Source organism: Lissotriton vulgaris, chromosome 8 (genome assembly GCF_964263255.1).
Source record: "Lissotriton vulgaris chromosome 8, aLisVul1.2, whole genome shotgun sequence".
Classification (NCBI taxonomy): domain Eukaryota; kingdom Metazoa; phylum Chordata; class Amphibia; order Caudata; family Salamandridae; genus Lissotriton; species Lissotriton vulgaris.
In genome coordinates, this window is record NC_141696.1 from 970,008,829 (window position 1) to 970,028,260 (window position 19,432).

Genomic DNA, 19,432 nt, shown 5'->3' on the forward strand with positions numbered 1-19,432 from the left:
TTCTGCCTTTGCTACCGACTGAATGTCGTAAAACAGTGACCACAGCTCTCACTATGTCAAGGCTGGATTACTGTAATAGTCTGTACTTTAATATCCAGGAAGGCTCATTGCAGAAGCTGCAACTCTTACAGAATGCAGCTGCTAGACTGCTGCTGAGCATTCCTAAATATGCTCCAATGGCGGAAGAGATTAGAAAACTACACTGGCTGCCACTCAGGAAGCGTACTATGTTCAAGGCGATGTGTCTGGTCCATAAGGCTCTTTATGGAGTAGGGTCGGCCTACTTAAAAGAACGTCTTTATTGGTTCACGCTAAGCAGATTACTACGTTCATCTGATGCCAAACTGGTTTATGTGCCATTTGTTAGAAAGGCCACTTGGGGTGGGAAAAGCTTTGTGGCAAATGCAGCCAAAGCATGGAACAAGCTTCCCCATTGGCTTCGAGCTATACCGAAACTCTTTACCTTTCGAAAAGCTTTAAAAACTTGGCTGTTTACGGAATAGTTTACTTAGTATCATGTTACCGGCTGGACCCTCTGGAAAGATTTCACATAGCGCCAGGACCCCCATGGGTAACAGTGCACGCTATAAATAAATAAATAAAATATTGGGGGCCTGTGTCTGTGTTTGGTAGTGGACAGCATTTTACTTGCCCGATGGAGACCCTGATAGAAAGAGACACACAATAACCTCTCTCTCCCCATCTTTGTCTCTTGGCCTCACTGCTGCTTTTACATGCCTCTTTTCCCACTGGGAGTTTGCGATTTGCTGCTGGTGAAACTGTGTTCACTGTGAGAGGCCTATCTGACAGCATATTACTCATGAGGACCAGAGTTGTTCTCCTGCTGCAAGGTTAACCCCAGGCAAGCAGTTAAATTGTTAGAGATGGGGTGCTTATCAATCAAGTGCAAAAAGGACAACTGATGGACAGAATGCTGAACAATGTCATACATCCACCCTAGTACAGAGATCTGGGCCTAAATCCATTGTTTTTCTGCTCCCCATGCCATTCAAGTTTAGACCCAGCCATATGCAAATCAGTTTTGTCCCTGTTCCCCATGGGAACAGTCCAGCCCGAACTAGCAGGCCATGTGCTCCCTGAACTGGAAACAAGCATCCTAGAACCCGTTTTGGGATTTCACCCCTCAACCGCCAGGCTAGCTCGAGTCCAGTGGCATGGAGAGCACAGGACCCACGTGTAGGAAGGTAGATACCTGACTATGGTTACCCCCAACTTTTTTCCTGGTGTTTTGCTGGTTTTCTGACTTAGTTGACCTGGGGCCCTGCTATTCAGGACCCCAGGCCCACTGCTCTCTCTCTAAAATGGATTCCATGTACCTTAGGTACATTTCCAATTGGTACTGGGCCGCCTTATCAGACCCTGTAACTCAGGGCATAGGTGTACCCAGGGCCTACCAGGGGCTGAAGCATGTATTCTGCCACCCCTGGATGGCCATCTAAATCTGACACAACTGGCTGCACGACAGCTGGCGCAAGGTGGTGTAATCACCCTTTGCTTTAGATATAACCCTAAAAATGGACACACAGATTCCTATCAGTCACTCCTATGGCAGGCCTTGACAATCCTGAAGGCAGAGTGCTTGGAATCGTGTGAGATGGTGCTCTGGCATGAGCTGAGCCCGTTTGCAGCTTGCGGAACCAAGTCCTAATAGCTGTTCCATGATAACGCATACTCTTAAGTGCATTATAATCCTCGCGGTTAAATGCTATCTTTGATATCGCTTTATCAAAACATGTCGAGTAAGGTGTCATACTAATTGGAATACTAACCCCTCGCCAATTCTGGCGACTGGGTTAGCATTCCACCCTTCTAGAGGGACACAACATGTATGTAACTGTGAACCCCGGTTAAAGTTAACTGAAGCCTCAGCGCCACAAAATGGATGCTGCCACCACAGAAACGAGTCTGACCTCCTGCTGCTGGGAGTCCTTCCAGCGAGGAGAACTTGGACAAAGGGTTTCCTGTCAGGGGCGGTGCCAGCACCATCCCAGACAGGGCTTTGTGTATCCTGGGTAGGCAGGGCTTTACAGGAAGGTGACTGCAAGTGGCACCCCGGTGCTCACTACGCATCTGCCGGCTAGAACCAGTTCCAGGGGCACACCAGCCCCTGGCGCGGGGGAAGTCCGGCATGGGAGAGGGGTGTAACCACCCCCCTTCCTGGTCCCACCCCTAGGGCAGGACCTAGTCGCGTACCCACCCCTTTCTTTAGGATAAAGGCAGGAGCGGGGACCCTTCCAAATAGATCATCTTTGAATCAAGAAACTACTTTCTACGAAAGGAACTCTCGACTTCTTCTCAAGATTTCTCCCTTGTGGCTAAGGAGTAGTCACCCTGCATCCGCAGGCACCATCTAAGAACTCTGCGGTTTGCTGCACGTCCTTCCTCAGGAATCCGACCGACCAGCACGACGAGACCCGGCTTCCCTGGCACCTCTGACCTCTACCTACCTCTACAGCTAAGCTGAGAACCGTAGGTGCGACGAGACCTCGAGGGACCAGCCATCATCAGAACTGCACGACTTCTATCCAGCACGACCGCTGAGGGATCCTCTGGTGAGTGCTTTGGGGTCCGAGAAGCCCCGACCCTGAGCAGCTCCAGCACCGAAGTCCAGCCTCCCAGCATCTCCACGATCTGCGTGGGGCCCTCCTGCTTTTTGCTGCTCACCGCGTTGTTTGGCTACTAGCCCGCTGGCTCGTGGCCTTCTTAACGACGCCCGACGGCATCACTGCTGCTGGTCTGGTTGCTCCAGACTGGCCCTTGCTCCCTTCCAAAAGAGGAGCACCCCGGACCCTCCTGGTCCACACCAGACGCCATTTTAGGTCCACCGCGTGGGCTTGAATTTGCCAAGACTTGTTGCACCAATCCTGGGTGCAGCGACGTCGACAGCATCATCCATCGTGGGACAGCTCGCACCTCCATCCTGGTCGCCGACAACGCCTCCTGGTCCGTGAGACTGCAGAGCCCAGCGTCGCCCACTCACCTAGTCGAGGTGACTACCATCCGGTGCCCTCCTGGTGCCACCTGACTACTGGCTAGTAGTCACGAACTTGGTCCCCTCTGCTTTCAGGTGTCATCCATCTTCGATCCAGGCTTGGATCACTTCGAACTTTCTTCACTGGTCGCCTGCCAGCATCTCTTTCTTCAGGCTCCTGGTTCGTCTACGAGGATTCCCGACGTCTTTTCAGACCTATGCAGCTGCAGCCCCTGGGCTCGGTAACTTCGGCATTTCGGTGCCCCAGCATAGCCTCACTATCCAAGGGTCAGGATCCACTGTCGTTTTCGATCTACCTAGTCGGGTTCGCCCGAGAACACTAACTTTGTGAAATCTAGCTACCATAGCCTTTGTCCTGCATCCCGCGTGAGAGTGCACACTCTGCACCCGAGTCCCCTAGGCCTCCTACTAGTAATCTGAAGGTTCAGTAACGTAGTCCTAGCGATTCCAAAGCCTATTAGTCCAGTACTTACCTGCTAGTAATTTCGCATTCCACTTTCATAGTATATGGTTTTTCGTGCCCCTCGGGCATTTGTGTAAATTGTGCAACTTTAAGTATTTTTATAAGAGTTTTGTTGTGTGCTTAGTACCCTGTCCTCATAAAGAGTACAGGGCTGTTGTGATTCTAATAAATACACTGTTTATTTTCATAACACTTGTGTGGTGTCCTTTCACTTGGTGTTGAAGGGGTATATGTGATGGTATAACAGCTGGCTTAACATGCCCTCTAGAGTTTAGCCCGAAGACTGCTCGTATCCACGCTACTAGGATAGCTGGTCTATAAGGTTGACTTACAACCAATCACCATAAGGGTTGTTTGGACTGATGCAAAGTGCTCACTAGAATAGTGAACACTATATATCAGGCCAACTTCTCACAGCATTAGCCAGAATACCTTTCACACCATGTAGTGCACAGTAGTTTGGGAGTAGCTGGACCTTCAACCTAAAGTGACGATATGCAAATGTTTTATAGGCAAGTGCGTTTTTCTTCTAACCTTACAAAAATATTTCTTTGCTTCTTGTGCTGTTAACCACCATTCGTTCTCAGCAACCTACCATTCCATTTCCATGGCTCAACTCCTTTTGAGATTTTGTTCAGCAGTACATGGAGGATAATGTGCTCGCTGTCCTCCTGTCTTAGTGAATGATTTTCCAGGGTATTTGGCTTACCTACCACTTAGGTTCAGCAAAGGTTTTGTCACAGTCTACTAGATACTAGTGTTCAAATTTGTTATGACTGGAGGGAGCATTTAACGATCATTAAATAAGCTATAGAAGAATTATCACAACATTGCCATAATAATTGAAACACTTTCACTTGAGAAAGTAAGAGTTTACTCTGCTCTTTAATTTGTTTCGCTCATCAATTTTCTTTTCATGGAGTAAATGCTACTCAGTGTAATCATTTTTCCATTTGAATCTTTTCTTTTAGGCTGCTGTTCATGGAGCGCGTTTCAAAGGCCAAGACTTAAAGTTGTCTTGGAATAAACCTGTAGCTAACATGTCAAGTGCTGAAACGGAAGAAGTTGAACAAGAAGAAGAGGAAGTGAGTTCTTTCTCAGTAACAGAATCATTGGCATCGACTTGTTTTTCATGCAGAACAGTATTCGTTTGACATCCACTATTTTTCAATGTCCATTGACCGTCTGAAACACATTACCAATAATTCAAGCTAAGTCACTCCGAAGATCTACTGCCAAGAAAGTGGTCACTCTAATCCAAAAAATATAAGTCCACATATTCCGTTGAGAGTCCACGGAACAAGTGCAAAGTTGTTGTAGAAAGGTGCTGAATGGATTTGACGGCTCACTGACGCTATTCAAGAGACTGTATGCAATATTGTAGGATGTAATTAGGTAGTGTGTACAACATGTGCACTTAAAGCAACGTATAATGCATAAATATATCACGTTTGTATAAACAACTTTCATTCAGTGGCTAAAACAATGTTATCATTAAAAAAATCTATATGGTTAAGCAACTGGAGTTCACATTGCTGGATTGGGAATTATCCTCCTTCATATTCAAAAACGTAAATCTCAAAATGGATCATAATTCCAGTTACTGATTTTATAAATGTGGAGAATACAGAAAATAAAACGAAGAGGCTCAAGCCCTACACATAACATGATGTATATTCTAAAACTACAGCAGCATACTACAAAATGTCATTGATTAATGCAATGGATATGTTTGAGCAACTAACAGTACACATTTTGTAGAGTCCCTCCTCCATATTGGCTGAGTCAAATCCTGTAATGGATTAAATATCAGTCATCAATCAATCAATACATTTGTAGAGCGCACTACTCATCCGTGAGGGTCTCTAGGGGCTAAGGGGGAGGGGGAGCTGCTACTGCTCAAACAGCCAGATCTTGAGAAGTCTTCTGAAGGTCAATAGGTCCTGGGTCTGTCGCAGGTGGATGGGGAGGATGTTCCATGTCTTGGCGACGAGGCGGAAGAATTATCTGCTTGTGGTCGTTCGGTGGATGCGTGGGACGGTGGCGAGGTTAGTACGGTGGCAAGGGGAAGGTTAGCGGAGTTTGGCTGTGGTTCCCGCGTAGAGGGCGTTGCTGTAGTGCAGCCTGTTGCTGACGAAGGCCTGGGTGACCGTCCTTCTGGTTCCGGTGGGGATCCATCTGTAGATCTTGCGCAGCATGCAGAGGGTGTTGAAGCAGGAGGAGGAGACAGTGTTGACTTGCTGGGTCATTGATAGAGATGAGTTGAGGATGAACCCCAGGCAGCCTGTGTGGTCGGTGGGTGTTAAAGCAGCTCCCAGCGAGGACGGCCACCAGGAGTCGTCCCAGGCGGATGGGATGGATCGGAGGATGCGAACCTCCGTTTTGTCTGAGTTCAGTTTAAGGCGGCTGTTCTTCATCCATTCGGCGACGGCCTTCATTCCTTTATGGAGGTTGGTTTTGGCGGTGTTGGGGTCCTTGTTGAGGGAGAGGATCAGCTGGGTGTCATTGGCGTATGAGACTATGTTGAGGTCGTGTGATCGGACGATTTTGGCAAGCGGTGCCATGTAGATGTTAAAAAGGGTCGGGCTGAGGGATGATCTTTGGGGTACGCCGCAGGTCATCTTGTGGCTGAGGATCGGAATGGGGGAGACGGACTCTCTGGGTTCTGCCGGTGAGGAAGGAGGAGATCCAGTTCAGGGCTTTGTCGCGGATCCCTACGTTGTGGAGGCGTGTGCGTAGGGTGTGGTGGAAGACGGTGTTGAAGGCGGCCAAGAGGTCCAGGAGGATGAGGGCCATGGTTTCGCCCTTGTCCAGCTGGGTCCTGATATCGTCGGTGGCGGCAATGAGGGCGGTTTCGGTGCTGTGGAATCCGGATTGGGATGAGTCCAGGGTGGTGTTCTCTTCAAAGAAGTGGGTCAATTGCCTGTTGACTATCTTCTTGATGACTCTCGCCAGGAACGGGAGTAGGGAGATGGGCCGGAAGTTCTTGAGGTCCTTTGGGTCCGCCTTGGGTTTCTTGAGTAGGGCATTGATCTCAGCATGTTTCCAGCTCTCTGGGAAGGTGGCGGTCTCGGAGGAGCTGTTGAGGATCTTCCGGAGACGGGGTGCAACGATGGAGCTTGCTTTGTTGAAGCTGTGATGGGGGCAGGGGTCGGATGGCGAGGCGGAGCGGATGGTGTTCATGATTTTGATGATGTCGTCGTTGACGTGGTTCCCGGTGAGCAGGAGGCCGGTGTGGCTGGGGGTCCGTGAGTCTGAAGTGTCGGCGGGTGGTCTGGGTGTTGAAGTTGTCGTGGATGTCTGCGATCTTGCGGTGAAAGGAGTTGGCTAGGGAGTCGCAGAGGTCTTGCGACTGTGGGATGTCGTTGGAGCTGGGGTTGGCGAGGTACTTCACGATGTTGAAGAGCTCTTTGCTGTTGTGTGCATTGTTGATGCTTTCCTTGAAGGAGGTCCTTTTGGCAGTTCGAATGAGTTGGTGGGGCTTGTGGCTGGCGTTCTTGAGGGCAGCGTGGTTGTCCGGTGTCTGTTTGTGGCGCCACTTCTTCTAAAGTCTTCGGCAGGTCTGCTTGGATGCCTGGAGGTCGGTGGTGAACCAGCTGGCCCTTCTGTCGGTGCGTCTGTTTGAGGGTAACTTAATTGGGGCAAGAGTATTTGCGCAGTCGTTGATCTATTGCCTGAGGTTGCGGGTGGCTGTGTCGGTGTCGTGGAGTCAATTGGTGGGTCTCGGGCGAGGGTGGTGATAAGCTGGTCTTCGGTGACCTTGTACGAGCTGCGTTGTACCAGCTGCGGTGGGTGATTCGTTGAGGGTGGTAGTGCGTGGTGTGTTTCCCGAAGGCGAAGTGAAAGCAGAAGTGGTCAGTCCAGTGGAGTTCTGTGGTGTGGCTTAAGGTGACGTGGTTGCTGGCGGAGAAGATTGGGTCGAGCGTGTCCCCGGCGGAGTGGGTGGGTGTCGTGGCAAGCTGTTTGAGTTGCTATCGGCATTCTCGAGGTGGAAGTCCATGTCTCCGAGGAGGATGTAGTCTGTGGAGGCCAGGGCGTGAGAACTGACAACGTCTGAGATGGAGTCCCTGAACTGTTTCCGGGGTCCGGGGATGGTCTGTAGACTAGGGTTCCTCTTAGGGTGATGTTGGGATCAACATGAATCTGTAAGTGCAGGTGTTCGGCGGTGCTGAGGGTGTCTTCGGAGCTGGTCGAGATTCTGAGGGTATTCCTGTGGACGATGGCGATTCCTACTCCCGGTCTGTTGATGCGATCGCTGCGGGTGATCTTGTAGCCGTCCGGGATGGCTATGTCTGGTGCTGATGAGGGTTTCATGCAGGTCTCTGTCAGAAAGGCGACGTCCGGGGAGGATGAGTCGAGCATGCTCCCAGAGTTCGATGGCGTGCTTGTGGAAGGAGCGGTGTTTAGTATGCATCTGAGGTGGTTGTGACCTGCCCTGGGGGGGAGGGGGGTCACAGGACGAGCAGGTGCTTGGTGGTTGGTGAAGCTGCAGCTCCAGCAGGAGACTGGTCCGTGAGTGAACTTCAGGGTGGTCTGGAAGCAGATGGGTGATCAGCCGGCGTTGAGCTCGTGGAGGATGTTGGCATCGTAGCGATATAGGGCGTCGTGACTCTCACGCGGGTCTAGCACTGGGTGCAGTCCAGGCGCAGACTGGCTTGCCTTAGGCGCGTTAGCGGCATGCGGCCGCCATTAAGAAGGGGAGGTGGGGGGGGGAGCAGCTGGGAGTCGGGTGCGGGGAGCAAGGGGGGCAAGGCTGCAGGGGACGCAGCCACAGGAAGGGGAAATCGGAGCAAGGAGAGTCCCAGAGGGAGCAGTGATCAAAATAGAGAGCAGTGATGAAATAGAGATTAATACAGTGGATCTTATAAGTTTTTAGTTATGTTTAATATATAATTTGATGCATGTGGGGCACACATTTCTGGGGACCGACGCTAATTTTTCCTCAACAGTTTTTTTTTTTTTTTTTTTTTAATTTTTGACAACCTTTATTGTGCATGAAGAGTAGTACAAATACGGGCCTACAACCCTCGGGCCGGCCACAATACTATTTAGCACATGAGTAAGCATTACGTTTCCCAGCGACAACAGGCAATATAGCAACAATTCACAGCAGTTACACTGAACGGAATAGTGGCGCTAGGGAGGAGGAGCATTGAAGGTTTAGATTTTCTAGAGTTTAGTCCAAGAGAAAACAATGAAGAATAAACCAAGGAGATTCGAGTCCGTATATTAACTACAGCACATGGACAGGCAGCATCAAAAAGCAGCAATAATAACGAGGAGTTCCATACAAGTCAGCGGTACGGCGTAGAGCAACAGGAGAGTCAGTTCACATTTATATACCACCCACATTGCTACCCACCCCCCACTAATCCTTAACACAGACCCAAAACAGAAAAAGAAAAATCATAAGAAAAGATCATACATAGGCACCATAGAAACTAACCAAAACTAAATATAACCCCCCACCCTACACACATGCAGAGGCTACGGCCTGCCCCCCCCCCTAGCAGAGTGTCTGTCGCCCCAATAAACCCGAAATTTAGAAGAAAGAGAAGTAAGAAAGGAAAAGAAAGAGAAAGAAAAGAGGAACTGAGGAAAGAAAAGAAAAAGGTGAAAGAAACATAGTCCAGTGATATAGGGAGTAAGAACAGAATCTATCCTTGAACTCCCACGCAAGTATAGGAGGAGGAGCAATTCCCAAGTCACCCTAAGAACCCCAATCCCAACCCTCACGTTCCCGCAATCAACTTAAGCAAATAAGGAGAATCAAACAACAATGGGAAGTAGAAGAGTGTCAAAGAACACATCCTCGTGCTGAAGAAGCACTCCAGCCCGGGTCTCAGCCATCCATAAGCACAGTTCGTTAAACAAGGGCATGTCTAACCCTGGCCAGATCGCAAACGCTGTCGCAAACAGAGCTCCGATGTAAGCCCCGCCTCAGGTAGAACAAAGAGATAAGATGGCCGCATTCGGTGAAGAGACGATCCCTGAAAACAAAATGGCCACTTCCAAGCAGACTTAGATTGAGCAGACCAGGAAGGGAACAGTTCAATGTCCATCTGTAGCGGTGGAGCGCTGGGGTTTAAAGTAGCGTAGTGAAGCGTGCAGGTGTTACAGGGAGAGAAGAGCCGCGCCCGCCGGGACACACGGAAGGATGGTGATACAGTAGCCCAAACGGAGGTCTTAGACAGGATAGGTAACTTTGTAGCGACTCCGGGACCGGCAGGCAGCAAGATTTCTGAGCCAGTAGAGCGAGAGGTGTGCACAGAGTCACAGGCGCTCTGGGACAATGTAGCCAGCACACCATCATGCAGGGGTCGGCCGGAGGGAAGGTGCAAACAATCTGACTTGATTCCCTGAATTACGCGTGCAACTCCATCCAGTTTCTGACCCATCACTCGGGAACACTCAGACATATCCACCTTCAGGGCAGTGAGAGCGCTCATAACAGAGGCATAAGTATATTCAGGCGGGGAGCCACGTGCGTCCATAGCATAGGGTGCAGCACCACGTTCACTACTCTGCCAACATGCCGACATTACAGCCGATGCCAAGTCCGATGTGGAGCCCATTACGAACACAGAGGAAAAGTTCGCCATATCGTGGTGCCAGGGGTTCCTCCGATCGAGGAGGCAGGCAAGCAATGCGCAGACTAGACGGTAGCACCGGACAGCCGGGTCCGTCTTCGCCTGTGCAAAGTTAAGAAGAAACCCCCTCACGTATTCACTGGCAGGAGCGAGTGAGGCGGCTAGTCATGGCCGCCCGCTGCATGGACGGCAAGAAGGAGCAGCGCGTCTCACCTCTGTGTCGCGTGGGAGCTAAGAGGCAGAATAGAACCACCGGCAGGCGACACGTACTCCCCAGCAAGGGCAGAGGCCAGCCCTCTCACTGCCCACAGGCCGCCTGGGATCATTCGACAGTCCACCGCTTCATCAGCCCTTCGAGTCGCGCCTCCCTCCGGCGTTGCTCAGGGACACAGGGTCCTAGGTCCAGGGCGCAGTCCCGGTCCGCGGAGAAGCGTGCCCCATCTCCGGATTGCGGACAGCTAGAGAGACCGGGGGAGCACCTCCGGTGTCAGCACGACGTCAGCTACCGCCCGCGTGCATTTAGTGTCAGGATCCGGAGCAGGATGGCGCTGCAGGGAACAAAGGATCGGGGAGCCGGGCGACTACACGTCCGTTCTCGCCGCCATCTTGGCTCCTCCCCCTCCTCAACAGTTTTTAATCCAGAACAAGAGAGAGAAAACACCGAATGAGGAAAGAAGGATGAAGAGAAAGAAGGAAAAACAGTGATAAAAGTGAAATACAGGAAGACTGGGTGTCTGGTGGTTGATAAGGCATACGGTGAGAAGTTTGGGGCTTCGTCATTTCGAAAGCGCGTGCCGCTTCAGTCGTAAAACGTAAATGATAAGGACCCTAGCTCTACATACATTCCTCGACCACTACAGGAATGGTATCAAAACATTGCAGGAAGTGCAAATACAAAATCTAAAGACTACTAAAAGAATTACTCACCACAGCATAATCTTTCATCAAAACTGACTCTTAGGGCTGCCTCACGCATGTGAAATCAAAACGTAGTTACTTTGCTGAACTGCTTCTCAAAGTACTAGGTCCAGTCAATAAGACATAGCCTGGGTAAGGGTGATCTACATGTTTGCCTCTGGTAGCGGTTCATGAAGTAAATCTCAGACTTTTCAGTGTCCAAAGAGGTTGCAATAGCATGGTTTTGTAGGTTAGGCCCCCTTAAATCAACGTAGAATGAAGAGTTACCCAGTCCAGCTCACGCCAGTCAAGTTTCTGGAATATGCCTCAAGCCACTAATGCACAAGCATTCACCAAAAGTACAAAACAGCTAGCTGTATATAATCTAACACTGATAACACATTTTACCTCTTCATTCACAAATAGGTTGCTTTCAATAGAAAAACGCATTGTGTAATCAGATTCTTCAACAAACTAAATCACCAAAGTTGCCCCTTTCTTGTACTAAATTGCTACACATCTCGGGGTAGTATCGGGGGGCAGTAGAAAAGGTTAATGTGCCATTTGTTCGGATTGACTGCTAGGAGATGCTGCTTTAAAAACGCTAGAAAAGGTACATTTGGGGCCTTTTGTCACCTCTGGTGGATAGCGAGTTGCTGGATTGAAAAGGTAATTATTTATTTTTTTCAATTAAGCGTGGTTTTATGGAAGCGGATATGGTCCTTTAATTAAGCAGACAGATTCCATTACACCTTTCGAGAAGATGGCGTTTCGTGTTTGCCATTTCAAGGGATGCACATTGGGATGAACAAGGAGCAAGGCAAAGAGTAGCACCTCCGCCTTTACGGATACTTGTTCGTGCTAGGAGCTGGACACCACCACCAACTAGAACACACCCGTGCTCGGAAGTCCTCCCACTTGCATGCCACGACCTGGACCTTTTCGCCCCATTTAGTTTCCACAACTGAAGCTGCCTATTGTCTTTCAGGAACGTGCTACTGTGTTTTTAATATGTACAGATTCCTCTTGCATAGCGCCTTATCTGAAAGAAACAGGTTAGTGTTAGATTCCTTGCCTTAGAATATCCCCAGGTGTCAGACTGGATCCAGAAACTTTTGCGTAGCAGTACCCTTGCGCGTCGGTAGGAGTCGTCTGCGGCTCCGCGTCCGTCGTTGGCGCCGGGATGACGTCGCCGGAGTACTTGGATGCCGCCCTCGCGCGCTGACGTCAGTTCTTCTTTTTTCCACGCCAGCAAGCGCCGATCTGGAAAAAGTAGTACCCATAGTCAATTTTTGACTAACTTTTTTGATAATTTTTGATCATCTTCTGAAGTCACTCGACTCAGACGGTGCCGGTAGGGATGCCGGGTTCAAACCCTGCGTCGATTGTTGCCGACTGATGTCGATTACCGACCCCCATTGCCAGTGCCTTCACTGTCTGGGCCCCGACCACGACGACAAGTCCTGCTCCGACTGCCGGGCCCTGACGTTCAAAGCTAGACGGGAGCAGGTGCACAAGCGACTCGAGCTCCGGCAGTCGGCCCGCGCCGCTCGATATCCTGGTCCAGAAGGAGGTAGAGGGACCGATCGCGGGCTGGAGTCACCACAGTTTCGGGAGTCGTCATCAGTCTTCGGGCTCGAAGTCCTCAGGTAAGAGGCACAAGAAGTCGAAGAGGAGACATCGCTCTTCTGACTCGGCCGGTGGTTCGGGCAACACCGCCCACGCGGCTCCACCGGAGCCGCAGGCATCGCGGCCTGCTCCATACCCACCGGTCCCTGTGCAGAAAGCGACGCCGGAGGAGATCGAGGCCTTCCTCATGGCCATGAGGTCGCTCACTCCTCCGTCTGGGTCCGCGGCGCCTTCGGGTCAAGCGGCCCCAACTGGGTCCCCAAGCGGGCCTGGTGCTTCTGCCCCGGCGCTGACGGCGACTTTGGTCCGGACGCCGCAGGGCCCCGTTGGATCCCGATATCAGCTAGGGATGTGTCTGGCACTGCCCGCACTCGCAGAAGAATCTCGATTAACCCCTGGTGGCTCAAAATTCTGCACATTAAATCGAATCTTATTAAAGCCACAGATATCTAATTCACCGAAAATGTGGGTTCGGTCCAATCATCTCGAATCATCTGGGAAGCTTATAAAACTGTGATAAAGGGGCTGGCTCTCCCTCGCGTAAGAAATAGAAGTGCAAATAACTAGAAAAACTGGAGCGTGATATTCTAGACAGGGAGCAAGCTGCTGTAAATACACCAGATGATACAGTTGCCCGTGTTTTACAGCTCAAGCGGCAGGAATATAGGGCGCTAACGACTGAGGCTGCTCAGGACAAACACCAGGCACAACAGCACAGAATATATTAGCTCGGAGACTGCGCAGGCAAGCTGCTTGCATAGCTGGAGAGACGAGATAGGGCAGATCGCTGGATCACAGCCATAGATGGACTGGATGGGGTATGAATGACGGATCCGTAAGCTAAAGCAGAGGGATTTGCAGACTGTTTTATGAAACTCTACCCCCATGACCCCATACACAATTGATGAATCACTGAAATTTCTTAACGATATTCAGATCCCGACATTAACGGAGGAAGACCAACCAGCACTTGACGAAGACCTCATGATTGAGAAAATAGCAGCTATACACAGTCTACAGGCTGGGAAAGCCATGGGACCTAATGGCCTTTCCATAAAACTCCTCAAGCTAACTGCCACAAAAGTGCCTCCCCAACTGCTCACTATGTATCTCGAGAGCAAAAGTATGGGGATTCTGCCCAGAGACCAACGTGTGGCCTCCATAGTCGTTATTCATAAGAAAGGAAAGCCGGCTGAAGATTTCTTCTCATACCGCCCCATATCTTTACTCAATATGGAGGTAAAAATCCTGGCCAAAATACTGGCGGGCCGGAATACAGCTCTAAACCTGCGGAGAAAGAATGTGGTCCTCGCTAGGAAAGATACTATCCAGGGAGGTGCTGCTATACTGTCCGTGGACGCCCGTATGGCTTTCGATACAGTATAATAGCCCTACATGTTAGCTGTTCTGGAACGTATGGGCTTTGGGGTAAAATTCATCAAATGGATTGGGCTATTATGTACCGTACCACTCGCTCGAGTAGTGGTGAACGTCCACACCGGGACATTTGCTCTGCACTGTAGGACAATACAGCGCTGCCCTTTGTCACCCATTATATTTGTGCTGATTTTATAGCCCTTGGCCAGCTGGATACGAGGAGATCCTCTGATACTTGGATTAAAATGGACAGACTGATGGGGGAGGGCAGAATCTAACTTTATGCAGACAACATTTTATTATACGTAGCGTCCCCCCATGCCTACATTGACAGGATCTTTCAGATTTGCTCCAACATTTAAAGGAATTCTGGCTATACCATCAATTGGTCCAAGTCGGTAATATACTTGTTATAAGGGCCCGCCCCAGTCCTCCCTACGGAATGTAGAGGGAACATTTTGCCACAGCATCTCTGCGCGCTGGGGGGACGGCACTACGTGACTCCGCCCCAACGTTGTCCGCGTACGTGACATCAGCAAGGATACATAAGTCCCACCCCGGCTCGCCTACACCAGTTTTATCTCTTTTCCGCGTGCAACGCGGAACCAATTGTGTCCTGGCCTGTTTTCAGGCCTTCCATTCCTTTTAATGCTTCGCCGTAGTGAGAGTGTTTGCGAATGTCTTCGGGCTTCAAGACGTGTACCTCTTGTGCACGTCCCATGTCCGCGACGGACCCTCACCCGATCTGCATGTGGTGCCTGGGTGAGCACCACGACTCGACGGATTGTGACTCCAGTCAGCACCTTAAGCCTGTATCACGGCGAGAGCAATGTATGAAATTGCTGTTGGCGCGCTTGTCCAGGTCGTTCTCATCCCAGTGTCCGTCTCCTGCCTCTGAAGCAAGGAGCCGCTGGTTTCGTCTGCGACATCGTCCTTCGCCAAGGCCCTAGGTGCGTGGTTCGCCGGCTGGTAGGTCCTTCAGCTTGCCTCCGAGGCCCTGTCCTCCTTCAGCAGTGGGTGCCGGCTCCCCGCGGGACATGTGCCCCCACCTTTCTCCTTCCTACCCTCTGTTTTTCTGGCGTCGGGGTGACTAGGGCCCAAATCACAGCCTATTCTGTGGCTCTGCAGGCTTCTTTGGCCCCTCCTCCACCTCCTGAGACATCCGTGGATTCCTTGCCTCGCGCAGGGACTTCCGCGGAGTCCCTGGCGGCTCCGGCGCCGAAGGTTTCGGCTTCAGGTCATAGCAGGGTGGTGTCGTCGGGTGTGGTTCTTCGGGGCTTCCCTCTTCAGCACCTGGCGTCCCTGCCTCGCCGCAAATCCCTACGGGGCTCCCTGTGGCGTCGCAGGAGATCGCCGGGACTCCGGGCTACCCCAGAGTCCCCCTCGGTCCTCAACGCAGGCGCCTGCCTCGCCAGAGACCGAGCCAACACCGTCTCGGCGCCGGGAGCCTTCCTCCCCGGCTCCTGTGGAGTCGTGGGTGGAGGCTGGGACCCGGGGTACTTTTCCGAGTCCCTCTCGGTCATCAACGCGGGTGGCTGCCCCGCCTAAGACCAAGCCGGTGCCTTTTCGGCTCCTCTCCTTCGCAGTACCGGCGTCGATCCCGCCCCTGTCTCCTTGGGAGCACGTGGTGGCAGAGGTTGACGCGGCGCCGCAAGTGCCCCCTCCGGTGCCGACATGCGTCTGTCAGGTGGCGGACACCCCGGAGCCGCAATGGCGTCAGGTTCTTGATTCGTCTCTCAAGGTTCCTTCCTCTCCAGAGGTATGTCATCTGTTGGTGTCTTCCTACCCGGAGACAGGGGTGCTGTATTGTTGCTTTTTCACCTGTATCTTCCAAGGCGGGCTCTTCGCCGTCCCTGTGAAAAGTTGGCCTGGTATATGATGTTAACTATTCTAGTGAACACCTTGCACCAGTCCAAACAACCCTTATGGTGATGGTTGTAAAGTCAACCTTATAGACCAGCTATCCTAGAGGTAGCGTGGACAGAACAGTCTTAGGCTAAAAGACTCTTAAGGGCGTGTAAAGCCAACTGTTTTACCATATGTAACCCTTTGAATATCAAATGAAAGGACACCACACAGGATATATATCAAATATATATGTATTTATTTACTAACACACTCCTCTGAACTCTTTATGAGATCAGAGGCAAAAGTACATAAAAAGTTATACTTAGAAATACTTTAAATAGCACAATTTACAGTTAGGCCCTAGGGGCACGTAAAACCATATACTAAGTAAGTGGTATAAGAACCACGACTTGCGTAAGGAAAGGAAGAGGCCTAGGGAATCGCTGGGCTACACTATCTGACCCTTAGGTTAGGATTAGGAGCCCCACAGGCGGTGCGTGCAGAGTCAGTACTCTCACGCGAGAGTCAATAGAAAGTCAATAGGAACGTAAAAGGTAAGTAAATGAAGATTTAGGACACTTCCGGGCTAGCTAGGAGGATACAACTAAAAACCTAGACACTTGGATAGTCAATACCCTTGAGAGCACCGACGTACTCGCGTTACCTCACCCACAGGAAGCGGGTGCATAGGTGTGAAGATGTGTCGGGTATTGCTGTTGAAGTCTATGGAGCCTGTGAAGAAAGATGCTGCAGGCGAACAGGAGGAAGATGTCCGGGTGGATCCAAGGGTGGATCGAGGATGAAGAGGACCTGAAAGCAGAGGGGACAGAGTCTAGGTCACTAGCCAGTGACCGGGTGGAACCAGGGAAGGAACCAGACGTCGTCGAGGAGCAATCAGGTGCTGGGGTGAAGCTTGTCGTTGCAGCCACGCGGACCAGGAGGCGTTGAGGATGACCAGGTGCTGGAGAGGAGCTGTCCCACGAAGGATCTCGCAGATGGAGGGGTCGGCTTCAAGATCAGAGCCAACAAGCCTAAGCAAAGGCAACCCACGCTGGATACACAAAGAGCTTCTGGTGCAGACCAGGAGGGTCTGAGGTACTTCACCTTTGCAGGGAAGCAAGGGCTAGTCTGGAGCAACCAGACCAGCGATGGAGTTTCTAAAAGGATCGTCACCAGGGGCTACTAGCCAACGGGCCAGCAACCGGACAACGCATCGAGCAGAACACAAGCAGAAGGGCCCCACGCAGATCTCATGGAGGGTGGAGGGCTGGCCTTCGGTGCAGGTGGAGCTCTGTGTTGGGGTGTCTCAGTCCCCAGGGCATAGCTTTGAGTAGGCCTCAGGAGCTGCGCTGTTAGCAAGTTGCAGACTTTCCAAGTTACCTGCTTCCACGGGACACGACGCCTTCCACAGTGCTCAGCGGTGCTGGAGTCGTGCAGTGGGGTCAGAGGGTTCCAGGAGGCGAGGTCTTGTCAGGCGCTGTGCTCGGGTTCTCGCGGGAAAGGGGACAAAGCAAGCCATCGAGTTGCTGGATGGTGCCTGGTTTCCCAGGGTGGTCACTCCTGGGCCACAAGGGAGATTCTTCAGTCTTCAGCGTGGATGAATGTCGAAGGGTCCAGAGTTTCGTCTTCAGTCGATTCCAGGATTAATCTGATTTCTCCTGGGTCAGCCCCTACCTTTATACAACTAAAGGGGGCTGGTTTGCTCACTAGGTCCCTCCTATGGGTGGGACCAGGATGGGGGGTAGGTACACCCCCTTTCGTTTGTCCAGTTTCGCGCCAGAGCTGGGGCTGGAGTGCCCCAGCAATCGGTTTGAGCTGGGGTATGCATGAAGCACCTAGTGTGCCTCAGGCAGTGTCTCATTCTATTCAGCCCTCCCTGTCCCAATACACATCCTCCTGTCTGGGGTGGTGCTCGCACCTCCCCAAGTAGGAAACCTATTGTCCAAACCTCCGTGACTGGAAGGACTCCCAGCAGCAGGAGGTCAGACTTGTCTCTGTGGCAGCAGCATCCATTTTGTGATGCTGGGGCTCTGGTTAACTTTAACCAGGATAGTCAGAACTAACAGGCCTTCTCCCTTTAGAAGGGTGGAATGGTACCCCCGTCGCCAGAATTGGCGAGGGGGTAGTATTCCAAAGTGTATGACACCTTACACGACATGTTTTGATAAAGCCAAAACCAAAGTTAGGATTGACCGCTAGGATTATAATGCACTTAAGAGTAAATGGTATGGCTATATCCTAGAACAGCTATAAGGACATGGAAAGCACCATCTCACACATAACCAAGCACTCTGCCTTCGGGATTGTTAAGGCCTGCATAGGAGTGACTTATAGGCTACTATGTGTCTATGTGTAAGTTACACGACCTTGGCCCAGCTGAGTGGCCAGCCAGGGGTGGCATAATACATGCTGCAGCCCCTGGTAGGCCTTGGTTACACCTATGCCCTGAGTACCTATGGTACACTTCTACAGGGGCTGACAAGGTGAACCAATTCCCAATTGTGGATGTACCTAGAGTACATGGTGAATTTAGAGAGAGTGCATCTGGGCTATGGGTCTGATTAGCAGGCCCACAGCCACATCTAAGTCGAATACCAGTAAAGCAAAAGCAAAAAGTGGGGCTGACCATAGGAAGCAGACGCTACTCTCCTACAGTCCCCACGGCCTAAATCCTCGAACCCTTCTTTCTGTGGCTTGCGGCTGGCATTTCCACCGGCCTTTCATAGAAGCATGCCGGCACTCCATGAACGCGATGAATGGGAACGTGCAATGTTCTTATTGTGACTTTGCATTCTCGTCCCCCCACTAAAGTTTTAGAAAGCACTGATTGTCCTTCCACTTTAAAGAGGTTTTCCCTTAATTGCAGATCTTTCACTAAGCACTCCAAAGAACTTTCGATGTTGTTGGACGATTTAAACCTGATTTAAACCCAGACATCCTTTTTTTAACAGAGACATGGCTACATAATGAATCTGAGCCCATTCTTGGGCAAACCCTTCTTCCAGACTACTCCATAAGTTGGTCCGATTGCAACATCGGTAGAGGCGGGGGTATAGTTATTATATTTAAAATGATTTTTAACTGTCGTATTATTGCAGACCCCGTAACAGATTGTGAAAGCTTGGCTTTCTTGTTAGAGGCCTCTCTTACCAGCACCTTTTCCGGCCTCCTAGTCTATCGCCTTCCTGGCAGTCCTAGACAATTATCTGAAACACTCCCTACTGCAATTGCTGACTTAGCCCTGGGACCAGCAATTTCACGGTGCTTGGTGACCTTAACGTACACTTAGATGATCCCGAATAATTTGGCTAAAGAATTGATTGAGAATCTTTTATCACTCCAGCTTACGGAGAAAGTGTTGAAACCCACTCACAATAAAGGTCATCTATTGGATCCAGTTTTTAGCAAGTGTAGCGAACTCACTGTAGTACTCCCCATCCCTCTTCCCTGGACTGACCACTTCCTCATACCTATGACCTGGAAAATTCCTGGATCCGTATGCCCCCCTAATATAATTCCGGTCCGAGAGCAGAACTGGTCAAGGCTTCCTGCTGATCAGTGGAATATGGAATCACTAGACCGACCCATGACCTTAACCTTAATTTGCCCAATGCT

General features: G+C 50.9%; 1 protein-coding gene across 2 annotated transcripts in view; it reads left to right on the forward strand.

Annotated features, from left to right (window-relative positions):
• Positions 1-19,432, forward strand: part of LOC147698192 (RNA-binding protein 26-like) — a 1,163,085-nt gene that overhangs the window by 1,127,679 nt on the left and 15,974 nt on the right. For both annotated transcript variants that reach the window (XM_086934819.1, XM_086934820.1), the window contains one exon: positions 4,448-4,561. In XM_086934819.1, the coding sequence (XP_086790945.1) occupies positions 4,448-4,561 (114 nt within the window). The remainder of the gene's footprint in view (positions 1-4,447; positions 4,562-19,432) is intronic.